The sequence below is a fragment of the Daktulosphaira vitifoliae genome, unplaced genomic scaffold (assembly GCF_025091365.1).
Source record: "Daktulosphaira vitifoliae isolate Bord-2020 unplaced genomic scaffold, ASM2509136v1 Scaffold_4, whole genome shotgun sequence".
Taxonomy (NCBI): Eukaryota; Metazoa; Arthropoda; class Insecta; order Hemiptera; family Phylloxeridae; genus Daktulosphaira; species Daktulosphaira vitifoliae.
In genome coordinates, this window is record NW_026099575.1 from 35,315,742 (window position 1) to 35,329,668 (window position 13,927).

General features: G+C 26.1%; 2 protein-coding genes across 3 annotated transcripts in view; one reads left to right on the top strand and one right to left on the bottom strand.

The window, feature by feature from the left end:
- Nucleotides 1-4,376, top strand: part of LOC126905480 (sushi, von Willebrand factor type A, EGF and pentraxin domain-containing protein 1) — a 35,469-nt gene extending 31,093 nt beyond the window's left edge. The window contains exons 30-41 of the mRNA XM_050685202.1: nt 5-173; nt 246-488; nt 567-1,105; nt 1,198-1,657; nt 1,721-1,777; nt 1,844-2,034; nt 2,125-2,450; nt 2,528-2,714; nt 2,775-2,899; nt 2,978-3,527; nt 3,607-3,720; nt 3,809-4,376. Coding sequence (XP_050541159.1) covers nt 5-173; nt 246-488; nt 567-1,105; nt 1,198-1,657; nt 1,721-1,777; nt 1,844-2,034; nt 2,125-2,450; nt 2,528-2,714; nt 2,775-2,899; nt 2,978-3,527; nt 3,607-3,720; nt 3,809-3,840 — 2,993 coding nt within the window. The 3' untranslated portion in view covers nt 3,841-4,376. The remainder of the gene's footprint in view (nt 1-4; nt 174-245; nt 489-566; nt 1,106-1,197; nt 1,658-1,720; nt 1,778-1,843; nt 2,035-2,124; nt 2,451-2,527; nt 2,715-2,774; nt 2,900-2,977; nt 3,528-3,606; nt 3,721-3,808) is intronic.
- Nucleotides 4,377-5,041: 665 nt separating this feature from the next.
- The window catches only part of LOC126905481 (uncharacterized), a 45,905-nt gene continuing 37,019 nt past the window's right edge, over nt 5,042-13,927 (bottom strand). The window contains exons 1-14 of one of the 2 annotated variants that reach the window (XM_050685204.1): nt 11,867-12,078; nt 10,997-11,112; nt 10,663-10,932; nt 9,968-10,086; nt 9,671-9,905; nt 9,386-9,485; nt 9,056-9,148; nt 8,528-8,999; nt 8,341-8,457; nt 8,112-8,215; nt 7,770-7,904; nt 7,581-7,681; nt 5,838-6,073; nt 5,042-5,504 (exon numbers count right to left, since the gene is read on the bottom strand). In XM_050685204.1, coding sequence (XP_050541161.1) covers nt 5,386-5,504; nt 5,838-6,073; nt 7,581-7,681; nt 7,770-7,904; nt 8,112-8,215; nt 8,341-8,457; nt 8,528-8,999; nt 9,056-9,148; nt 9,386-9,485; nt 9,671-9,905; nt 9,968-10,086; nt 10,663-10,932; nt 10,997-11,112; nt 11,867-11,914 — 2,265 coding nt within the window. In that variant the 5' untranslated portion in view covers nt 11,915-12,078 and the 3' untranslated portion in view covers nt 5,042-5,385. Of the gene's footprint in view, nt 5,505-5,837; nt 6,074-7,580; nt 7,682-7,769; nt 7,905-8,111; nt 8,216-8,340; nt 8,458-8,527; nt 9,000-9,055; nt 9,149-9,385; nt 9,486-9,670; nt 9,906-9,967; nt 10,087-10,662; nt 10,933-10,996; nt 11,113-11,866; nt 12,079-13,927 lie in introns of those variants that run through there. The other variant, XM_050685205.1, reaches the window with a different exon arrangement.

The following is a 13,927-nucleotide window of genomic DNA, read 5'->3' on the forward strand; positions in this document are numbered from 1 at the left end:
TTAGCAATCCAAGTGGACTATGACTTTAGTTTCCCAGATGAAACTTTAAGTAGTGCAGCACTTTCAGTCCCGTTCCAATTTGCTGGAAATCGAGATAGTTTTACTATAGCTATGTGGGTTCAATACTCCCAAAAAGATGAACCAGGAGTATTCTTCACGCTTTACAGTGTTACGTGAGTACAGAAAAAAATAAAAAATGTTTTATATCTTATTACTACATTATTATTTCTGTATTTCATAAATAGTTCACCACATGTAGTTAGAGAACAGAAAGTAATCCTACAAGCTCATGCTAGCGGTATAGAAGTGTCAGTATTTTCAGAACTCCAAGATGTATTTTTACCCTTCAACGAATATACTACAATTAACGATGGCCAATGGCATCACATTGCTATTTTATGGAATCAAGGAACTTTAACATTGATCACTGAAGGTTTAATTGCTAGTAAAATGGAAGGTTATGGCACCGGAAGAAAGTTGCCAGAATTGTAAGTGTAGAATTTTTGATAAAATTTGTTATATTTATTCTAATAAAAAATATGTTTTAATAAAAAAAATAATTTCAGTGGTTGGGCTGTACTCGGTAAACCAAAAACAGATAAAAAAACATTCACAGAAACCGGATTCAAAGGACAATTAAACAAAGTACAAATTTGGGGACGAGCGCTTGATGTAACAAATGAAATACAAAAACAAGTGCGCGATTGTAGAACTGAACCAGTACTTTACCAAGGTTTGGTACTTACATGGGCTGGATATGAAGACATTCAAGGAGGCGTCGAAAGAATAGTTCCATCAAGATGTAGTCAGCACTCTTGTCCAGCAGGATACACGGGACCAAACTGCGAAGAACTGAAAATTGATAAGATCCCACCACAAGTAGAATATTGTCCAGGTGATTTATGGGTGATTGCTAAAAACGGATCAACAGTGGTGAATTGGGATGAACCTAAATTTACTGATAATGTTGGTGTAATTCGCGTTGAAGAAAAAAGCGGTCACAAGCCTGGTCAAACATTACTCTGGGGAACCTATCGTGTTGCATATGTAGCTTTCGATGAAGTCGGTAATACGGCTGTTTGCTCTTTTAGTGTATACGTTATATGTAAGTAAAATTATGTTAAATAAAAATACTATACTTATTTCTACTTATCTTATTTTAAAGTATTATTATTTGATATATTTACTTTTTTTTAGCTGAGTTCTGTCCAATATTAGCAGACCCTATTGGAGGAAAACAAACATGTAAAGATTGGGGTTCTGGAGGACAATTTAAAGTTTGTGAAATAAGTTGTAACTCAGGACTTAGATTCTCACAAGATGTTCCGAAATTCTACACTTGTGGAGCTGAAGGATTTTGGAGACCTACTAAAAATCCATCTTTACTAACCGTATATCCGGCTTGTTCTGCATCTAAGCCAGCTCAACGAGTATTTAAGGTTAACATGAAATTCCCTACTTCAGTATTATGTAACGAAGCCGGTCAAGGAGTATTAAGACAAAAAGTCCGAAATGCTATTAACTCGTTAAATAGAGAATGGAACTTGTGTTCATATTCTCTTAAAGGTACTCGTGAATGTAAAGATTTAAATATTGACGTAAAATGTGACCATAAAACTGCAAGGCCTGCAAGAGATATCAATTCACTATTAATAAGGTAATTTTTTTAATTTTTTTTTTTGTTGAAGCCCTGATCATAATACAATAAAATTTATTATAGGGAAAAAAGACAAGCCAGTGACACTTATTCTGTGCAAATTTCCTTCCCTGCCATTAAGTTAGTATACTTAATAATATATAAAAATATTTTTATTTCTAATATTAATGAGTGATTCAATTTTAGTGATCCTGTAGTAAATGGAAACTCTAATCAGAGAACAAATGTACAGAGACTGTTAGAAAAACTTATTCTCGAAGAAGATCAGTTTGATGTGCATGACATTTTACCTAACACAGTTCCTGACCCTGCTTCCTTGAGCTTAGAGTCTGATTATGCGTGCCCAATTGGTGAAGTTGTGATGGCACCAGATTGCGGTAAAATATTATTATTAATATTTTAATGTCGAAATAATTTATAGTTAAAAAGAAAAAAAAATAATTTTTATATTCTTTCTGTATATATAGTACCTTGTTCCGTCGGAAGCTACTTTGATAAGGATACAAAATCCTGTATTCCATGTGCTGTGGGTTCATACCAAAGTGAATCTGGTCAACTACAGTGTTCCGTATGTCCAGCTATTGCCGGCCGCCAAGGAGTGACAGTTACTACTGGCGCTCGTTCAGCATCTCAGTGTAAAGAACGATGTCCGGCTGGTAAATATTATGATGACGAAGCTGGTCTGTGTAGGAGTTGTGGTTATGGTTTCTATCAACCTTCAGAAGGAAGTTTTAAATGCTTATTATGTGGTCTCGGCAAAATAACCAGAACAACTGAAGCTGTATCTCAAGAGGTTAGTATTTGATTTAATACTTAGTTGACCAGTGAAGTATAATTTTATTTAAATGCTTATTTATTTTTGTATAATAGGAATGTAGAGACGAATGTGCTGATGGAATGCATTTGGGAGCCGAAGGAGAATGTGAACCATGTCCAAGAGGAACGTACAGGACACAAGGAGTCGAACCTGCATGTCAACAATGTCCAACTGGAAGAACCACTAAACAATCTGGTTCATCCACAATTGAAGAATGTTCTCTACCAATTTGTGTTCCAGGTAAAATATTAAAATATTTTAAAAAATAACTATTTTTACTAATTTATTTGTCTAATATAGGTTTTTACTTGAATACTACACAAAATAGCTGTATTTCATGTAAGAAGGGAACTTATCAACCGGCTACTCAACAGACCAGTTGTTTGCCATGTCCGCCAAATATGAGTACAAAGACTGTATCAGCTGTAAGCATACATTAAACTATTTTTTATGTGATTAAGTGAAAATGTGAAATTTATTAATAATTGTTTTTTGCATAACAGACGAGCAAATCTGAATGTTGGAACCCATGTGATGCAAATGTAGCCGGAAAACATTGTGACATAAATGCTGACTGTCTGTTAATACCAGAAACATCAGACTTTAAATGTGAATGCCGACCAGGTTTTAATGGTACCGGTAAAGTGTGTAAAGACGTGTGTGAAAATTATTGTGAAAATAAGGGTACATGTGTCAAGGATCTTCGCGGTCAACCATCTTGTAGATGTGTGGGATCATTCATAGGACCACATTGTGAGGATAAATCTGATTTTGCATACATTGCTGGTGGAATCGCTGCAACTGTCATATTCCTTATTGTCATCGCGCTGTTCGTATGGATGATATGTGCTCGTTCTGAACGAGTTAAAGAACCCAAAAAACTCATGGCTCAAACAAATGACCAAACTGGGTCTCAAGTGAACTTCTATTATGGTGCTACTCCTTACGCTGAGTCCATAGCACCATCACATCACTCTACTTATGCGCATTATTATGACGACGAAGAGGATGGATGGGAAATACCTAATTTCTATAATGAAACCTACATGAAAGGTAAACATTTAACATCGGATTACTATCGAGTAAATTTAATTATTTCTATCTTTATAAATTCATTTCTTTTTACATACAGAAGGTCTACACAACGGAAAAATGAATAGTTTAGCTAGATCAAATGCTAGCATTTATGGTAATAAAGAAGACTTGTACGATAGACTTAAAAGACATGCTTACAATGGTAAAAAAGGTGAGAAAATTTTTCTAGAATAGTAATTTAATGTTGTGATATATGTCTAAAATGTAACAAAACTGAAGAATCGATTTTTGTTTTACAGATAAGAGTGATACTGAAAGCGAATGCCAGTGAATAGACTAAATAATTAACTAGTTGCTCAAAAGTAAAAATGATATATTAAGTCAAGAGAAGATTTGCGTCCATTAGTTAATAACCCATGAATACTCTACATTTTTAAGTTCCATTTAAATAGAATAATAATTGGCTAGGACGTTAACCGAACATCAGACTTTTCTTCAAGATAAAATATAAACCTATTAATAAATTTTATTTTATGAAAATTTAGTGTCATAAAGTATACGATAATATTTGTATGTAATTTGTAAATATATATTATAAATATAACTGTTGTTATTTTAATGAAATGTAATGTTGTGTATCAAATTTAGTGAATACACAAGACTATAGACTCTCACACCATATTTTGTACAGGAAGACATAGTCATTATTATTGTTTAATTGTCTCGAATATTGAACTTTAATTAGTATTATTATTTAGATTTTAAGGTAAAAACGATGAATTAATTTATTTGTTAAGGTTTTTTTTTACTTTTATTTTTTACCATTGAATAAATGACAAAAACAAATAAATATATATAAATAATATATTATTGTGTCAAAAAGCTTTATAAGGTTGTCATAAAAATAATGAAATAATTTGTTTTGAACATAAGTAAATAATTTTACATTAAATTATTTAAAAATTACCAAATTATTCACAGGAACTAACAATAATTGAACATTTATTAAACAATATATCATAAAACAAATATTACAATAGAAAATAATTGAAATAAATACTTTTTTTACATTATTTCAGCACCTTTATGACATAATAAGTATTTTACATAGTACTTGAGTAAGTAAAGCATAAGTATTCTGAAAGAATATGTAAAGTCCAACTATTAAAAAGCACAAAAGATATTTTCATAAAAATATTTGCACAGTGGTCGATTTTAAATTAAAATTAATTACTAAAAAAAAAAAAGTAAAACTAGTTTGTTCAAAAAACAATCTTTTCTTTTTAAATAAATTATAAAGTGATGTTAAAATATTGACTAAACAAAATATTTTTAATGGAAGAAAAATTAATAATAAATTAACTTATTTTAAAGAAATAAAACATTTCATTTGATGAAATGGTATTTTTATCATTTTTAGTTTATAAAATTGTCAAATATTATACACTTTATATCTGAATAAAAAATAAAGTTATTATTATCTAAATATTTTGACAACTGAAAAATGTTAACAATGACAAATTTTTAAAGGTACTCTTTTGAATAAGTTTTAAATACTCATGAAACACAATTATATTTAACTCTAAATTTAACACTTCAAGACAAGATAAAACTTATGAAATAAGATAATATTAACTTAAATAATTTGAAAAGAAAACTACATAATAATGATGATTCATTACTTTAAGAAATTGTATGCAAAAGTATGAGTACAGCAAAAAAATTATTTCTATTATTTTAATTATTTTTTAAATAAATTTGTATAGAATAACTGTAAATTAATACTTAATTCAGTTCGTCATAAAAAATAGTTTAAGAATATATCACACACCAAAGAAGTGTTATCAAACACTAAATTTACTGTAAAGTAAAATGACTAAATTGGCAATCTATGTCGACTAAAAACCATTACATTACTATCATCTGTTATTACGGTTCGATTCCTTAAAATTGTAATTAAATTTTCATCATCTCTAATTTCTAGCAATGATGGATCTAAAAACAAAATATTTAGTAATTAAATTTTGTATTGTAACACTAGAATATTTAACTACCTCTTGTATACTTAAAAATATTAATTGGTATATTAATACAAAATACAAGGTCCAAAAAAATCATATTTAGATATACTTTAGAAATAATTTTATCTTGACTATCAAAATACATTTAATTAAAGAATTAAATGAATTAGAATTAAATTCTAATTTACAAACAGAGTGTATCAAACATACATACATACATGCTCTCACAAAGATATTATTTTACTTTACAATTTTTTTTATTTTCGATGAACTATATAAAGTAGATGAAATTCAAAACAACACTTACTAATATTTCCTACTTGTCGTGACCACACTTCATGGGATAAACATCGTACTTCTTTTGCTGTTGGAACATTAAAAAACCCTAAAGGTGTTTGTCGGAGTATATTAGCTTCATGCCGTGCTGGATTCCAACTGGAACAATTTGGATCATTAGTTATTATTTCTAACTGCCAGTATGCTTCAAGGAAACATGTATCATGTTGAGGATTCCAAAGTACTACACATTTTGTTTCAAAACCTCTGTAAAATGTGTTTAATATTAATAACTACAAATATATGTCAAATATTTATTGCAATAAAAATATAATATTTTATTTTATTCCTTATTTATGTTCTATATATATATTATATATGTTTTTAACCAAATTTTACTTATATTACGTAGAAACTTTAACATTAATTTTTATAATATTTTTATTAACTAATGTTACATTATTTATTTTATCAGAAGTATATGGAGAAATTTGACGATAACCGTAAAATTGATTACCGGAATTGTTCGCAAATACATTCTAACTTCCATGGTGCTTATCAGATTTAAATATTATTAAAAAAGTGTTTAGTTGTGTAAAAATTGATAATAAATGCAAAATAAGCATAGACTTATACAACACAAGTAAAAATAATTTTTAGTTAAAATTGTTTTTATCAGATATAAATGTATATAATTTTCTAATATTTCTTTAACTAACTTTAACTTGTGGTGCACAAGTAGGTGGCTATCAATAAGATACTGTAGTAGCAATATAAAAAACAAATAAAGTGATAAAGATACTGTTAGCTATTGATGCCCTATGACTTCAATTTACTATAAATATCACATAATACAAATTTTATATTGTCAAATTGTGGTGACTGTTTTAAGGCAATAACCCAGTCTGATGAATATAATAACTTTTTATTTTATTTTTAAATTTAAAAATGTTTTAAACAATGTCCAATTTTAAAACAGTATGTACATTTTATATTCTATACATAAAAATTTTATGAGGGGACTAAGACTACTTTTTATAATTTTTGAAAAGGTTAAGTCCTCTTAAATCACTCAAATTTTTGCTATGATCACAATTAATACTTCAAAAGGATGATTTAAGTTTGTTTGTACCAAAACATTTTTTTTAGCTATTTGGCGACTGAAATTTTTGATAATATTTTTAGCCAAAGATAAACGAAGACTTTACAAAGACTTGAGTGCATGTTACAATTTTTGTAATAATAATTTTTTTGTTTAATTATTAATTTCATTGTTACCAAAATGTACATATTTTATATATAAGATTATTTAAATTATTTTTAAACTATATTGAAAAATAGAGTACATATGGTCATTTTAAAGAATTCCATTTTGTTTTTGTCTAAACAATTTTTTTCCTATTTTATTGTAAAAAATTTTCTAAGAAAAAAAATTTTTTTTGTATCATATAGAGAATTTAATGTTAGGTTGTCAATTATTTTGGATAATCCTTTAAAATAACCATTTTACACATATAAATTAAGCTAATATATTATTGAAATAAGTTAATTAAATAATTGCTTTTCCATATGATTTTAAATGTTGGTGTATTAATATATAATTATTTTTTTATTTGTTTAACAAGATAACAACCATTATTAAATTTTAATTTACGTAATATGTGTTTTTTTTTATACTTAAAATTTTACAATTATAATTATAATGAGTCACTTTGATTATAACCTCATATTTGAAAATTACTTTACATTTTTCAGTTTTTATTTAGTATTTTACCTGCTACATTCTGATTGGCATAATGGTATAGGTTTTTTGTCTTCTTCTGTATTCAGTCTTATACAAAGTGCAATCAATATATCACCATTTAAAGGACAAACCTAATCATAAAAATAAATTAATGCATTAATATGTACAACAACAATAAAATATTAATAATAATTTCAATTAAAATAAAATACTACAGACATCAATTATAGCACAGTCATAATCATTATAGCACCAAAACTTATGACCTTCAAGGTTACAAATGATCTCAGCAACTTTGTAGCTGACATGTTCAAAATCTAGACTTGCTTGTTTGATAACGCATATATTTTTTTCCTAAAATTAAAAAAAACCATCTCTTATTGTACAATTTAGTACGTGTTTAAATATTTCACTAAGTAGATCAGTTTAATATAAAATGACTTATAAATAAAATAAGCTATTTGAATTTAAGGGTACAAAAAATATATTTATATTACTTAGTATCAGTCTGATTGTAATATTAGTGGAATATTGTTGAATAATAGAATCAGTAAGTGTCACCTGTTTATTAATTTTGCTAGAGTTGACCATTTGCATTTGCGCACAACCAGATCCATGAACAGATAGAGGTAATGCACATAATGACCCTGTTATACCATCCTCTTCTATTCGTGAAAAAAAAACAAATAAAAACAACTTCAATATTAAATAAAAAAATATTTTTAAAGTATAACATAAATTTCTAATCAGTTTTGTTTAAAAATATATAAATCATTTTTTTTGCATTTACCATCTAAATCTGTGCTAACGGACACAATTTCTTCATCAACTTCAATATACTGTCTTTCTAGTTTAACAGCACATCCTGGTAAAGATAAAGACCGTAGAGAATTGTTTGATTGGTTACCTATTAAGAATATTGATTTTTTTTTATTTATTTAATAAACAACTTTAAAAAATAATTGTAATTATCTTACCATGAATACTATCAGTAACAAGCATACGACTGATTTTTTTATCACATGGGCTTTTTGAGTTTTTTGATAAAGGCGTTTTATTTCTAGGTTTTAAAATATTAGTTAATTTTCTACTAGAACATTCTGGGCTTTTGAGATCTCTGTCTTCGGAGGTAACTGAACGTGGTGATGATAAGCAATCCCAATCAGCAATAATTGCATTCAATTCTTGAGCAAAAAACATTTTTCTATCACAGTCATTTAATCTATCATCTTCATAATCAGTCTGGATGTACAATGGTGATTGATCCACAGCTGATGGTCCAGGCGTCTCACGATGATGAGTTAAAAAATTTTTTTTTGATGATGGGTGAACATTTTCCATATCTTCTTCTTCTGAACAAAATTCATACATTTTGTCAGCAATTCTTCGCCTTCTAAACCATTTAAACTTTAGAGTACAACTATCATCGTTCTCATCAAAGTCATAAATCTAAACATAAGATTAATATTTGATTAATTTATATATTAATTTATCTTAGAATTTACTTTTTCAGCATCCTTCAATCTTAAAAGACGATGGTTATTGTAGCTTGGTAAAGGGCTTATAGCTGTTATAGCTTTGTCTTGTTCTTTATCAAACTGAAATAAAAATTTATCTTAATCAAAAATGATTACTTTTAAGAAAAATAATAGGGTAAAAATAAAAAAAAATTAAGGTACCTAAGGTGGTAACCAATTATGAATATATTTATAAATTTACAGATAATTAAAAAATAATTCTATGTGTATTTATTTTATATAATATGATAAATAAACAATAATAATAGGTATACTTAATAAATAAAAACTTTATTAGAAATTATATTTTATACATACAAAACATCTAGTATCAAAATGTCTTCTCTTTACACCTCTTTCTTGAGAATCATTTTTAACAGCCATATTATAACCAAATTCTGACAAATCTTGATTGAGCCTTTAATATATGAGTAATTAAAATAATTTGCAGCAGAAAATAAAATTTCTAGTAGATATTATACAATAACAGTAATATTTTTAGATTTTTTTAAATAAACAAATAGTATTTCACATTATAAATTACCTATCTAAAAAAATTAATTTTACTTATTTTTAACACATAAATATAAAACATTCACTTACTTATGAAAGAGAGGAACAGTTACATTATCTGATTGATCATTATCTAAACATTTTTCCAAAATTAAGTCCACACTTAAAACATGAATAAAATTGCATGTGTTAAGTACTATAAAATTATCATATTTTAATGAAATAGATGGTTCTAAAAGTGGATATGGATGTGATACTGTGAAAGATGTGTGTACTGTAAGACCATGAACCAGACATGTATTTCCAAGGTAATATTTTGATAAGTCTAAATCATTAAAATAATTTTATTTAAAAAAGAAATTATAATGTTCATAATAGGATTTTTACCTTCATATCTGTGGGCATATGCTACAGAACGACACTCATTACAATTACTAAGAGATGGTAATGTTGCAATTGTGACATAAATTTTATGCATATCACATTCATCTTCTTCAGAAATAACACTAAAACATATCATTTACATTCAAAAACATAACATTAGACTAAATAAACTTTATTTAATTTCTTATTTTTATAATATTATAAAAATGAGTTTTAAGTTTTATTTTTGAAGTCCCAATTTACCTAAATTTATTTTTCACATGCAGTTATAAGACACATAGCTTTTAAATTTTACATTTAGCAAATATCAAAAGAATTTAGGAGTATAAATATAATAAATAAAAAATAAATTGTAACATCTCAGCAATAAAGTTAATATATTAGTCATATAATTAAATATATCAATTTCCTATGATTTTTTAGAAACTAATAAACATAAATATTACAAACAAATAATCATTTTGTGTATGGCTAAAGTATAGCATTAGTACCGTATCTTTTGGGTGTCAAAATCTCTCTTAGCTATATTTAAAAAATAAGTTTAAAAAATATTTTTATAAACACCATTGATTAACAGCTCAATTTAAATAGCATAATTCAGTTTTCTTAATAATAATAACAGTAAGGAATTGATGTTACATTTAATAACTCAATATAAAGTTTTCATAAAATTACAATAAAAAATTGCTAATATTTACCTCTCACCAAATACTACAACTTTGTCAGATCGATTAGGCCATTGAACAATATGTATATTTAAAAAATCACCAAATTCTGTGTTTTCAAATAGTACAATTTCAGATACTCTATATGCTGAACGACCTGGTCTAAATGCCCAAAAGTGTAGCTTGTACTTCATATTTAATGAAGAAATAAGAGGGCCATCTACAAGTACCATATTTTCTGTATCAGCTATAGTATAAGTTAACAAAAATTGGCCACAGCGTGTCAATCCCATAAATACATGACTGAAAAATATAATTAAGTGAGTTAGCTAAAGTTTTTAATAGTTGACAATTAATTAATACTTACTCAGATATATCTTCAATTATATCTGGCAAGAAAAATTTACAATAGTCGGGACTATCTTTAAATAGATATTTTGCTTTATTTTGAGGGTTAAATTTATACTTAAAGGTTCCATAGATCTGTATATAATAAAAAAATTATTTAAAAAACTAATCATTAATTTTCAGTATATGACTTTATTGAATAAATTTTGGTACAATCACATATAATACTCTTATCTCTGTTTCTATAATTAACAAAAACCGCCAACTCGACATTAAAGCATTGACACAGTAACACATATCAATACTAACTAGAGGGTTAACTGTACACATAAACACTTAAGATATTCACAAATAGGCCAATTCAATACATACGGCTTTGACAGCAGTTGACTTTTTATGATTCTCACAAACACTTCAGATACTTACATATTATTATTACTATAACTTGGCTTAATTTAATATATCACTACATAAACCAATTAGTGTATGTGTATATGTTGCATTTAGCTCCCTGATAGGTTAACAACATCTCTAAATGGCCAGCAGGTTGATTATTCTATTATTAGTTAGCTTATACAATAAATTCATTACTTAACTGAAAGTGTTATGTTTATATTGTAATGCAATCTCTAAGGGTAAATAAATCAAACAGGAAACCTTAGTACATAAGGTATATATAGCCAAGGCAGCTATCCCTCGTAGATCCCTTAGGAGCAACACATCAATTTGCAACTTATTAACAATGAATGTTCGTGTTTTATAAAATTATAGTTATACTTAATGGGAAGCATTAGGTAACATAATTTTTAAAGATACTAATATGGATTATGTAAATTTATTTCAATATCATAATAAATTAATAATAACAAAAAATTGAAAATTTATTTACCTGGCGGTTATATAATTTTTGAAATAAAGTATTAGGTTGAGAAGACATTTTAAAATAAAAATATTTTCAAAAAGAAAAAAAGATTTTTAAATATTATCAATTTACAGATATCTAAGTCATGTTATTATACGAATGATAATTTACATAATTCGTTTAATCTAGCTTTATAATTTTTAAATATAATAATATTAATTTCATAAGTCCACAAGTCATAACAGTTAGTTAATATTTTTATTAAATATTAATGATAAAAACATATTAAAAATTTGGAACCATAGTAAGTAGTTGTTTGAAACCATCAAGTCTCAGTTTAGAAATATGTACTAAGATAAACAAAACACAATATTCTTTTTGATAACATATCAATTATTTATTTTTAATCCATGATTTAATACCCAAATATATTTTAGTCCATGATTTCATGATTTCATTTGGTGAACATTATGAAACGTCGCTAATTTTTCATTTTTAGAAATTTGTAGCTTTGCTCATAATTAAAGTATAGAGTCTATATATAGATATTTATGTATAGATAGTAGAGATTTTATACTTTAATTAACATCAAAACCTGTTATCTGATTATAATGTTTTACAAGGACATTTACAAAAAACGTATTTAAGTTTAAAGCTTTTAACTTTTTTGATATTCTATTATTTATTAATAAAATGTTGTTATTATAGGAAATACATATTATTTCACATTAAAGTGAAACGGTAAAAAATCGTGGATAACGAAAGAATAATAACAACGTTAAAAAAAGTCATCAAGATTTACAAAACTCTGAACATAAATCAGAATGCTCTGTACTTCATGATACTAAATGGAAAGAATAGACAAATAGATATGGATATGTCTAAAAATTATTGTTATTTATAAATTATGTTATTGTTTAAAAATGATAAATCCACTGCATATAGTAAAACCTTTTATTTACATTAAAGTTATTATAGAACTTTATTAATCCATTAAACTGGACTTCGCCTAATCCAGACACACATTTAATAATAAGTAATATTATGTTTATAACTGATTATTAAAGATGGCATTTTAAAACAGAAATTTTAAAATGAAAGAGATAAAAAGAAAATTGATAAAGTATAAACAAGTAAATTTTTGATTTATAATAGTCGCATATATTAGCTTTATATTTTAAAACATTTAAATTATATGAACAGTTTTTCATAATTTGTTCTTTATTTTATTTTAGTCAGTATGTCTAAATAAAATGTTTAAACTAAAATATATTAATTTTTCTTATTGCATGTATAAATCATGTATATTTGTAGAAAAAATTATTTTTTTTATTACATTTTAGTGTTAAAATATATTTTTACTTAATAAAACCGTTTTTTAATTGATGCTTATGTAGTGTTGTAAGTTTGAGTCGATAAAAAATAAAAGTAAATTGTTGTAATGATTAAATATTTTCTTTTAAAATCATGATCTATTATTTTGCATTTATTTATTGCCTTTTCTAATTTCTTTAATGAAGGTACTTAAAAATTCAATATGAAAACCATCTTACAAATTATTACATTTTATTTAGAACCTAATGTGATAAAAAACAAGGAAGAAATGTGCAAAAAGAATTTACAGGGTAGGGACATTGAATTCTCTATTGCCTTCTTCTTTTAGAGTCCCATCTATAATTTTCTAGAATTAATTTGTTTCTAAAATCGAGTGTTACCTTAATTTTAGTGGATCTTAGATAAGAATAAATATTGTGTTGAACTATATAGATTTCCTGTCTTATATTTTATTTCTTTATAAAATGGACATGAATTAAAAAAGTAAAAAATCTTTAAATATTTTTTATACCTACTACATTTAAAAAGTGTAGAAAAAAGTATGTATATGATCTCTTAGAAAAATTACATGAATCCAAAGCCAGATTCAGGAATTCGAACTCATTCCATGCTGTCGACAATAAAAACATCAATAAATGATTTCTTCACATTTTTTTGTAAAATAAAGAATATAACCAATTCTTTTTTTTATTTTTCAACAAAAGTTACAATTATTGTATCATTAAAAATATATTTTATCTATACAACACTTTG